Source organism: Acanthochromis polyacanthus, chromosome 19, assembly GCF_021347895.1.
Source record: "Acanthochromis polyacanthus isolate Apoly-LR-REF ecotype Palm Island chromosome 19, KAUST_Apoly_ChrSc, whole genome shotgun sequence".
Classification (NCBI taxonomy): domain Eukaryota; kingdom Metazoa; phylum Chordata; class Actinopteri; family Pomacentridae; genus Acanthochromis; species Acanthochromis polyacanthus.
Genome location: NC_067131.1, coordinates 29758379 through 29770544, shown reverse-complemented (window position 1 = coordinate 29770544; position 12166 = coordinate 29758379). Strand labels below are relative to the sequence as shown.

The following is a 12166-nucleotide window of genomic DNA, read 5'->3' as shown; positions in this document are numbered from 1 at the left end:
TGCTACTGGTTTGAGTTTTATCAGCTGCGATGTCGTCTGGGGAAGGATTGACATGAAGTGGAGCGATGTGCTGAAGAACGATCTGCTGATTAAGATCTGAAGAATGTGAAGGATCGGGTGATAACGCTCAGAAAGATCCTGCAGATCTGTGAGCCGAGGACAAACCCAGACGTGTCCTTACTGCAGCTCCGCCGGCTGTCGAATGCTGGAAAAATGAAAGCTGGAGGTTACATTAAACGGATCACAGCGGCGGTTTGTCAGGTTTAAACAGCCGACAACTGTTCTACACAATGTGCCCTCATTTGTTTCCTTTTTTAAAAAGTGCAGCATCATGCAGACTGATATTCAGCTTCAGCTTCTAAACAAGTTTCCAGAGCACATGACACAGGAAAAAAATCAACCTACACGTCCTATTAGTCCAGAGGTTTAGACACAGATCTTTGAAATCCAGCTGTTCAGCCTCCTGTTGCTTTATGTGATGGAGGTCAAGTGAGTTTTTTGTCCTTCAGAGAACATTTCTATTGTTTTTCATCTGAACCTGAAGTACTTTAAATGATCTACTGTGTGTTTCTCTAAGTGTGTTTTCTGTCCTTAGTACAGTGTTATCTGTTCTTACTTAGTAAAAATGAGAATTTCTGGAAAACACGAGACACAAAATAATGACAGAGACACAAAAGAAGTAAAAAAAAGTCAGAATTTCTCAAAATGTAATTGTTTCATTCTAAACTAATTTTTACCAAATGATGAAAAGGTCAAACAAAAACATCACAAAGAGATGCAAAACAACCACAAAGAGACAGGACACTTCCAGAAAGACAGAAAACATCTATGAAAAGATGTAAAACAGCTACAAAAACACCCACAGCCACCACAAAAAGATGCAAGACAACCTAAAAAAGACACAAATCACTCACAAAGGGACACAAAACTTCCACAAGGAGATGCAAAGTACCCACCAAAAGAAGAAACACCTTCAAGCAAAGATGCAAAACAAGCACAAAAAATTTAGCAACCCCCACAGACACAGAGCTACCTCAAATGAGGCACAATGCAACCACAAAGATGAAAAACCTACAGATATACGAAACCTTCACCAAAACATGAAAAATAACCTCAAAAACGCATACAGAGCTCCCTAAAATATGGAAAACTACAAAGAGACGACAAACAACTGCAAAGAGACACTGAATAACTACAAAATGACACAAAATAACTACTGAGAGACACAAAACAACTACAAAGAGACACCAAACAACTGCAAAGAGATGCTGAACAACAACAAAATGACACAAAATAACTATTGAGAGACACAAAGCAACTACAAAGAGACACCAAACAACTGCAAAGAGATGCTTAACAATCACAGAAAAACACCAAACAACTGCAAAGACACACTGAACCATCCACTGAATGTGAACATTTTTAAAACACAGTTGCATCCAGTCCTGTCAGACCAGCTGCTTTATGAACAGCTGTGTTTTTTCAACGTCTGATTCTGTCACCACATCTGACATTTTCTTTCTGAAGAAAAGAAACAATGAAACTTCAGAGCCATCATGTGACTGGAGACGTGTTTCAGGTTCATCTTCATATAAACTGATGTTCAGCTGTGTGACCGCTGACTCAGAGGTCATGTTAGTCCAGTGGTTTGGATCCAGATCTGTGAACAAGAAGGTCCAAAATCCAGCTGTTCTTCTCTTAATGTCCTTCAAACAACACGTCCATTGTTTGACATTTGGACCTGAATCGCTTCATACGATCCACTGTGTGTCTGTCAGTGTTTCCTTTGTTCTTACTCAGTGGTAGTAATTGTGACGTGGGATTTAACGATTTATTTCAAAAATGATTTTCACAAAACGGCCACAGAAATCATTCAGAAAGCTCCACAATGGAACAACTACAAAGACACACATTTAACACAAATAACAACAAAGAAACAATTAACAGCTACAAAGAGACACCAAACAACCACAAAGAGACACAAAACACTTACAAAGAGACACAAAACAATCACAAGGAGACACAAAACACCTACAAAGAGACACTATACAACCACAAGGAGACACAAAACACCTACAAAAAGACAAAACACCTACAAAGAGACACAATACAACCACAAGGAGACACAAAACACCTACAAAGAGACACAAAACAACCACAAAGAGACACAAAACACCCTACAAAGAGACACAACACAACTACAGTGACACATAAAACAACTACAAAGACAAAGCAACCACAAACGGCACAAAAAACCCTGCAAAGAGACACAAAACACTTAGAAACACACACAAAACAATTGCAAAGAGACACAAAACCATCACAATGAGACACAAAACAGCCAAGAAGAGACACAAAACAACTACAATGACACATAAAAGAACTACAAAGAGACATAAAATACCTAGAAAGAGACACAAATCAACTACAAAGGCACAAATGACACAAAAACAACTTCAAAGAGACACAAAACGACTACAAAGAGACATAAAACTACAAAAACACACAAAACAACTACAAAGAGACACAAAAAACTATAGACACAAAGCAACTACAAAGACACTTAAAAGACCCACAAAAGACACAAAATACCTGCAATACAAGACAATGTTTGCTTTCTGAACCCTCCTACAGGTCACTGTTTAAATGACTCGGCGTGGACATTAAATATCCAGAATATTTACAAGCTTGTTTTCAATATTTGTGCGCATTAACTGCTTCTATAGCCGCAATATGTGATATACTCTAACTGTGACTATAGAACAGTGGTCTTATTTAATAGCGTCTCGACGTCTCGCTTTAAAAGACACGTTTACGTCAGATGGAGGAAGGTGTCCAACAACACAAATGATCAGCTGATGTTGTGTTGGGTTACGTAAAGCTACAGTGACGGTTTCTGTCTCCTCGTGTCTCCTGAGTCATTTCCGTTTGGTTTATAAGCATCGGTGGGAGCCGCAGACAGACTGCAGCTGTTCTTACACCTACAGTTTATATACCCAATGCCGCACATCTGGATCTGGTTTAACACAGCGGCTACAGTTTGGGTCGGTTTGCACCAAACGTCGAAGCGCAGACAGTCGCCACGATTCACACGCTTGAAACGTGATTCTCTCACAAGCCAGCAACAATTAGACGGTGATTTTTTTATCCAACCTGGCAACCCAAGCCCACAGTTTCCTCCTCTGTCACTGTGGTCTGACAACTCCCATGATGGATGAGGTGGAGATGTGTTGCTGCTGAGAAAATCCCTTTGATTGTTGCCATAGAGTGGTCATTAACACCTTGTTTTCCTTCCTTCAGGTCAGCAGAACCCCGACAGTCTTCGTTACAAGTACAACTTCATTGCTGACGTGGTGGAGAAGATCGCACCTGCTGTTGTTCATATTGAACTGTACCGAAAGTAAGAAAATCTACTTGTATACCTTACACAAAATGTATAAATGCTCAGTACACATACCGACAGTGTGGTCAAAAACTTTGAGTTGCATGTGGATTCCTGTGGACTAGACGAGGTAATGTGTATAAAATATATGTAGAGGCAAAGTCAACTTAGACAAAGCGACACAAAGCAATCACAAAGAGATGCAAAACAACTGCAATGACACATAAAATAACCACAAAGACACATAAATCCACTATAATGATACACAGAAAGCACAAAAACGACCAGAAAGAGACACAAAACACCTACAAAGTCACATAATACAACTACAATGACACACAAAAGACACAAACAATCACAAAGGGGCACAAAATAACCACAAAGACATATAAAACAACCACAATGACACACAAAACAAATACAATGACATCCAAAAGACACAAAACAACTACTTTCCACTGAGAGTCATCATCCGGCCAAACTTTGAACTTTTCACTTCGTTTTAACACTAAATACCTGCAAAACCGATAATATTCTACTCCATTACAAAAATTGTTTACACTAACAGTAAGTGTTACGGCTTCTAGCATACATTTCCACCTAATAAAGTCCTTCTGTTGTTTAGTGCAGCACTTGACAGCAGGAACAGCTGATATGAGGTGACCTCATATTCTTGTTTCCGATGTAAAACCAGGCTCATCTTTTACTATTTCTTTTCAGGATGATATTTTCTAAGCGGGAGGTGGCGGTGGCCAGCGGCTCTGGGTTCGTCGTGTCTGAAGACGGACTCATCGTCACCAACGCCCACGTGGTCGCAAATAAACAGAGAGTAAAGGTATGAAAAGCACACGGAAACATGTTCACAACACCTCAGTTTCATAGCTAAGTTCTATAAATTGTTTTCATGGAGAATTGTGTCTCGTTGTTTGATATATATCAGTCCGCCACAACGTTAAAAATAGTGACAAGTGAAAGGAATAATATTGATTATCTGATTGCAGCCGTCAGTGGGTGGGATTTAGCAGGCACCGGGTGAACATGAGTTCAGGAGGAAACACAAAAAGCCTTAAAATAACCACAAACAGACACTAACTGACCAAAATAAGATGTAAAACAAGCACGAACTGAAAAGTGACCAAAGAGACACATTATGTCTACAAAAAACCCCAAAATGACCAAAGATACACAACCATTAAAGGATCTAAAATGACCACAAAGAAGCCACAAAGACACCACACAAGACTCAAAGAAGCCACGAATGGAAAGCACCATATACACCTGGAAAGCGACCACAAAAAGATCCAAAATTACCACAAAGAGACACAACATGACGACAAAGTGTCAAATGACCACAAAGACAGGCTGAATAATAGGAGAGTCATCACCAACGCTCACGTGGTCGTCAATAAACACGGAGTTAAGGCATGAGAAGCACACAGAAACATGTTCACAACACCTCACTTTCATAGCTAAATTCTATAAATTGTTTTCATTGAGAATTGTTTCTCTGTTGCTGACATATATCCATCAACCACAGCATTAAAACCACTGACAGGTGAAGGGAATATTATGATTGGGTGATTTAGCAGGCACCGGGTGAACAGTTCATTGATCTGAGAGACCGCGACCAACTCTGATGGTGGACGACTGGATCAGAGCTGCTACAAAGCAATGAGCATTGTGGGATGTTAACAAAGTGGTCCAGAGACGGAGTGAAGGTTGACTGTTCTGATCTTACAGAAGAACCACTGTAGCGCAAACCTTCCTACTGTTTTGATAGAAAATGTGTCCGACCGCACAGTCACAGCGTCCTGCAGTGGTCATCAGAACTGGGCCACGAAGGAATGGAAGAAAGTGTCCTGGTCTGATGAATTTTCTTTTCCATCCTGTGGGTGTGGGCGTCATTTAGAAAGAAGGATTCATTATGGAGAGAAGGCAGTAAGATGCTCTGGAAGATGCTCTGATGGAAAACTCGGCCTCATGGCTGTTTTGGATGAACGAGGTTGATCTACACAATATTAGTCAGGTGGTTTTAATGTTTTATGTCAAATGAAATTGTAGGTTATCAGTCGCAGTATTGTAAGAAAAGAACATCCCAAGACCTAAATTCCTGAAATCCAGGTGCACAAAAAAACAGATCTGGACCTGAGCTTGTGTGGACAGATGTAAACTTTCACAAAAAACAGGAAGTAAAATGGTGTCTCCCAGCTGCAAAATGAGTCCCGTCTTTAGTCTGTATTTGTTCACTTTCTGGCAAGTTTTCTCGTAAGAACGAGGTGTTTTATGGATGTGAAACATGTGTGCTTCTGATCAGGATGGTGTTTTATTTGATTCTTCCAGGTGGAGCTGAAGAGCGGAGCCACATATGATGCCAAGATCAAAGACATCGACGAGAAGGCCGACATCGCTCTGATCAAGATCGACACACCGGTGAGCAGCGGGGAGATAAAGGAAGGGTCTATTTTGGAGACGAGTCTGGTTTTAATTTCAGCATGAAGGGATTTTTGATGCAAAATAGCATTACGAGTCTTGAAGGTGAGTGTTGGTGGAGCAAACGCAGATAAAATAAAGAGACACAGAATGACCACAAATAGTTTCAAAGCAACCACAAAAAGATCCAAAATTAACACAAAGAAACAAAAAAGATCAGGAGGAATCACAGAGACAACAAAAAGCCTGAAAATAACAACAACCAGACAGTAAATGACCAAAATGAGACGTGAAACGAGCACACCGAGCTGCAAACTGACGACAAAGACACACATTATGTCTACAAAAAACCCCAAATTGACCAAAGAAACACAGCCATTAAAAGATCTAAAATGACCACAAAGAAGCCACAAAGACACCACAAAATACTCAAGGAAACCACAAATGGAAAGCCCCATATACACCTGGAAAGTGACCACAAAAAGATCTGAAATTATCACAAAGAGACACAAAATGACTACAGAAAGTCTCAAATAACCACAAAGAGAGGCAAAGTAATTGGAGATGCAAGAAAAATGACTGCAGACACAAAAAGACCACAAAGAGACACAAAAAGACCACAAATAGACATAAAATGACCACAAATAGACAACCAAATGTCAAAAAATGACTGCAAAGGGATGAAAAATGACCACAAAAGCACAAAATTATCCATAAAATGAGATCAAAATTACTGTTAAATGCCACTATATAAGCAAAGTGACTACAAAGTGACACATTATTACTACAAAAATACCACAAAGAGCCATCAAATGACCACAAAGAGTCGCAAAGAGACAGCTACAAAAAGCCCTAAAATGACCAAAGGCACACAATGTGAACAGAAAAAGTTACAATGGTATCACAAAGAGCTGTAAAGTGATTGTAGAGACAAATTATATCGACAAAAAGTCCCAAAATGACCAAAGGGATGCAATGTAAACACAAAAAGCTGCAAAAGGATCAAAAAGAAAAGTAAAACTACCACAAAGATGTGATAATAAAAAAACAAAATGAACTACAAAATGACCACAGACACAAAAAATCACCTCTTAAAGAAACAAATTGACCACAAAGAGCTGCAAGATGACTCCAAATAGATGAAAAATGACCACAAAAAGACACAAGATGACCACACAGACAACCAAAGGACAAAAAAATGACCGCAAACAGATAAATGATGATCACAAAAAGACACAAGATGACCACACAGACAACTAAAGGACAAAAAATGACCGCAAAGAGATGAAAAATGACCACAAAAAGACACAAGATGACCACACAGACAACCAAAGGACAAAAAAATGACCGCAAAGAGATGAAAAATGACCACAAAAAGACACAAGATGACCACACAGACAACCAAAGGACAAAAAAATGACCGCAAACAGATAAATAATGATCACAAAAAGACACAAGATAACCACACAGACAACTAAAGGACAAAAAATGACCGCAAAGAGATGAAAAATGACCACAAAAAGACACAAGATGACCACACAGACAACCAAAGGACAAAAAAATGACCGCAAAGAGATGAAAAATGACCACAAAAAGACACAAGATGACCACACAGACAACCAAAGGACAAAAAATGACTGGAAAGGGATGAAAAAAAGACGTCAAAAATAACAAAAACATATAAATTGAGAAAAAAAATAACTGTTAAAAGCCACTTAACAAGCACAGGGAGATGCTACCAACATGCTTCACATGATGATGCTGCCACCACGATGTTCCAATGACTGCAAAGAGATAAAAAATGATTGCAAAAACACAAAATTAACCGTGAAACGAGACAAAATGACTTTCAAAAGCCACTGTGAAAGCACAAGGAGCTGCAAAATGACCACAAAATGACCACTATCAGAGAGGAAAAAAACAAAAAATACCTATTTTTCATTGTCTATGTCATTAATTTTCCTTTATCTGCCTTTCATCGTGATTACTTAAATGGATTGAAATGATAATTGTAAGAAATCAGACAGTGAGCAGGTTTGCTGCAGGGCTCGAGATAAAAGATGCGTATCATCTTTCATTTCTTTGCTTCCACACTGGATTAAAATGTCCTGTGAATTGTCAGACGGATAACAAATGTTTTTCCCTCCTCATACCTTGTTTTTATTGTCGTAAACAAACTGCTGAATTCAGGTATTTTTGTCTTTGTTTTTCCAAGATCTCTGTTTCCTGGAAGGAAAGCCTAGTTTTAATTTATGGGATTTTTTTCAGTTCGAAGCAGAAAAATATCATGATTCATGAGAGTTTTGAATCTGTGGAGCAGGTTGGGGTTGATTTGGGTTTTCGTGTTCTCACGGCTCTTTGTTTTGGTCCGCCGATGACTGGACGTCGAGGAAGGGAGGTTTTTAACAACATTTATCAACTGGAAGAAACATTTTTCGGATTAGGCGGTGGGTGTGTCCCGTTTGTGTCCAGACGGTGGGAGGTTACTGCTGCTACTTCCTGTTTGAGGTCAGAAAATTCAGCCGGTTTTCTTAGGTAAGGTTTAAAAACAGTAATCTACAATCAAAGTGCATTTAATCACAGTCTGAGATCTCATATTAGACAGAGAGCAGGACAGACTAATCCTTATTCTGCGATTTCATAAGAAGTCTGTTTGTGAGAGCACATAATTAAAGATTGGGGTTATAAATAGGCCGGATAAGAGAAAACAGACGAAGAATGAAGAGAAATCAAGTCCAGCTGCACTTATGAAAGCTCTGCCTGCTTTTGTAAGCATCTTATGTCATGCCACTGTATTATACAACTCTAATCTGGTTTCACTTTTCATAATATCAACAACAGGAAGATTTAAAGGTCATAAAATACAGATATTGAGTTGGTCTTTTCATATCAACAAGGATTAACACGTGCATGTGTGTCAGAGTTGTGAAAATATTACAGCATTTCAACAGAAGGTTTAATATACTACAGTTACATGTCATAATATGACACTTTAAACTTAGTTTTATTGACCCACATTTTACATGTCAGCTTCATTATTTCATCAGACACCCTGATAAACCCATACTGTGATACTATTATTCCTGATTGATGATTAATTTCAGCAGCTAACTGCATAACTGCTGAAAATGTGCCGGTGACAGCATCTCAAATCGTAATCCTAATAATTATCTTGATATTTTCAAATTTTAGGTTAAAAGAAATTGGATAATTCGGTCTTTAGGTGATATTGATGCGATTTTTTCTGACATATTAGACACTGAACAATCAATTGAATAGTTAAAACAACGTTTACAGTCACGTCATTTGGTTGGCTATCAAGCTTGCTGTATTGTAAAAGTCACAAAGTGGCAAAGAGATCAAAAATGAGACACAAAATGACACAATGTCCACAGAGAGATGAAAATGAACTATAAAGGCACAACAACTGATGCCAAAAAGCCCCAAATTTACCAGAAAGAGATTCAAAACAGCCACAAGTAGATGAAAATTGATTGCAAACAGATTTGAATTAGCCACACAGATAATGACAGTTACTATAAACTAACTATAAAGAGACAAAAATCATGACCACAGAGTCACATTAGGTGACCACAAAGGAATGAAAGTCACAAAATCGACTACAAATAAACACAAAATGGCTACATTTACATAAAAATGACCTCTAAAAGACACAAAATGAAGACGAAAAGATGAAAATTTTACCATGGAGAGCAACCAAATGACTTACAAGACAGAAAACGACCCCAAAAAGAAGCAATAGAACTACAAAGAAGTGAAAAACGACCTCACAAAATTGAAAATTAACTACAAAAAGTCAAAAATTAATCAATAAGAGATGGACAACAGCCAAAGGACGACTACAGAGATGGACCAGATGACATGTAGATGCAACGTCATCACAAACAGCCACAAAACCACTGCAAAGAAGCACAAAACAAGCACTTGTGCATTGTTTGCAGTTGTTTCGATTTGCAAGTCTGAGCCCAGAAGCCTCTTAAAAAAAGCTATTTAAAGGGAATATCGAGAATATTTACTGTTTCTTGTAGTAAATAGGCGTCTGAAAATGTTGTTTTTTATTGTAACAAGGATGCTGTGTGAGGATTAAGTTTACTGCTGTTTTTGCAATCAAATAACAGCTCATATTTTTTCTGTTATTGTTGGCTGCATGATTGCACACATTTAAATATAAAAAGTTTACTGCACAGTCAGAAAGCCGGGCTGACGAAGAGAATTAAAGTCAGACTTGTTTTGACTTAAGATCAACACACAACGCACAAGACAAACATGAATTAACACAATAATCCCACACACACAGAGCAACGCTGCAGGATATGAGTTCATGTTTGCCGGTCGGACAGAGTTGTGGTTTTCCCTGGACATGTTTGGGCGGCTGACAGGGAGGAACTGGAGATTCAGGAGGTGAAATGGTGTAGAAGTCCACAAACACGCTCGGCATTAGTGGTCGTGGTTTGCATGCATGCAAGAAACAAAAACAAAGAAGAGTCTGTTTGCGTACAAATCACTTTCAGACCTCCACCCTCCCTCACATTACAAAACACACCTGAACTGTGCATTCATCGACACAAACATTGTCTCTTTTAATGGGAGGTTATTTGATGTTGAAATGTCACAGTTTGTTTACAGCCTGCATTCTGATATTTACAGGTCTGGGGATCGTTCCTGGTCATTTGTAGACATTTAAATCAACAACTTGATTGCAGAAATTTAAAGATATTGTTTAAAAAATAATAAAAACAGTAACTGTCAAGCAAGTTGTCAACTACAATGGTACAACTACAAGGGTCAAATTTATACCATGAAGTTAGCATTACTTACGAGCCTAATGAACTAAATGTTTGCAAAAAACACAATTAATGGCTCATTTTGGTATGAAGGAAGAAAATGAACAAATAAGAAGTAAAACCTTCATTTTTGTCTTCATGTCTAAGTGGGAAAAACCTGAAAAAAGACGATTTTTACATAGAACTAATATTTAAACAAACTTAAGGACAAATGGAAGCATTCAGAACATCATGATACTGCCACCACCATGCTTCACATCATGATGCTGCCTCCACCGTGCTTCACATCATGATGCTGCCACCACCATGCTTCACATCATGATGCTGCCTCCACCGTGCTTCACATCATGATGCTGCCACCACCATGCTTCACATCATGATGCTGCCTCCACCATGCTTCACATCATGATGCTGCCACCACCATGCTTCACATCATGATGCTGCCTCCACTATGCTTCACATCATGATGCTGCCTCCACCATGCTTCACATCATGATGCTGCCACCACCATGCTTCACATCATGATGCTGCCTCCACCATGCTTCACATCATGATGCTGCCACCACCATGCTTCACATCATGATGCTGCCTCCACTATGCTTCACATAGTCCGAAACAACCAAAACGTTATTTATAATACTTTTGATTTAGCTTTTATTTAGCAATATTTTGAAAAATAGGTATAAGACCTCCAAGAATAAGCTGCTTCTGACCTTAAAAATAAGCTGAAAATAGCTGCTTCTGTCTGCTTTCAGCTCCACAGGCAGTTTGTTTTATTCTCCTGTTTTGTTATATGACAGTTGGCACCAGTAAAACTTTTATCTGATCTGTGAGTTTACGATTCTGTGCTGCTGTGCTTCAGCAGTGATGACAAGTCAAGTCAAGCCATTTTAATTCATACAGCACATTTAAAAAACAGCTGCAGTGACAAAGTGTAAAATAACTGAATATGTTTAACATTCAAATTAGCCTAACAAGTTTAAATATAGAGGCTGTGATCCTGTAGTGTTATTTAAGATATGAATAGGGATTGAAACCTTCAAAAAATACTACTTTCGAGACCCTGTATGGTAATTTTTACAGATTTTAATCAAATTAATGGAAATATTAAGGCTAAGACCCTAAAGATTTGATTATCATGGAGATTAACCCGACTAATTTTGAGCTAATATTAATGAAAACCCACCAAATCCAAACATTCCTTGGATCATCTTTGTTTCTACTGTATTTTTAATTTCACATGGATCGTTTTGAGGGGATTTCTTTGATTTTATATAGATTAATGTTTTGCTTATGTTGTCATTTAGTGGCTTTATGTATGAGTTATACATCAAAACTAGCCTTTTAAAAATTGCTTGGCGTGATTTTTCATTCAAAAGATGCAGGAGAAAAACATGCCATGATGCTGCCACCACCATGCTTCACATCATGATGCTGCCACCACCATGTTTTAATGACTGCAAAGAGATGAAAAATGACCACAAAAACACAAAACTGAGCATAAAACGAGACAAAATGACTGTTAAAAACCACTGTATAAGCACAAGTA

General features: G+C 38.3%; 1 protein-coding gene across 1 annotated transcript in view; it reads left to right on the top strand.

Moving 5' to 3' along the window:
* The window catches only part of htra1b (HtrA serine peptidase 1b), a 41586-nt gene that overhangs the window by 7843 nt on the left and 21577 nt on the right, over positions 1 to 12166 (top strand). Inside the window, exons 2-4 of the mRNA XM_022207071.2 lie at positions 3301 to 3400; positions 4103 to 4217; positions 5723 to 5812. Coding sequence (XP_022062763.1) covers positions 3301 to 3400; positions 4103 to 4217; positions 5723 to 5812 — 305 coding nt within the window. The remainder of the gene's footprint in view (positions 1 to 3300; positions 3401 to 4102; positions 4218 to 5722; positions 5813 to 12166) is intronic.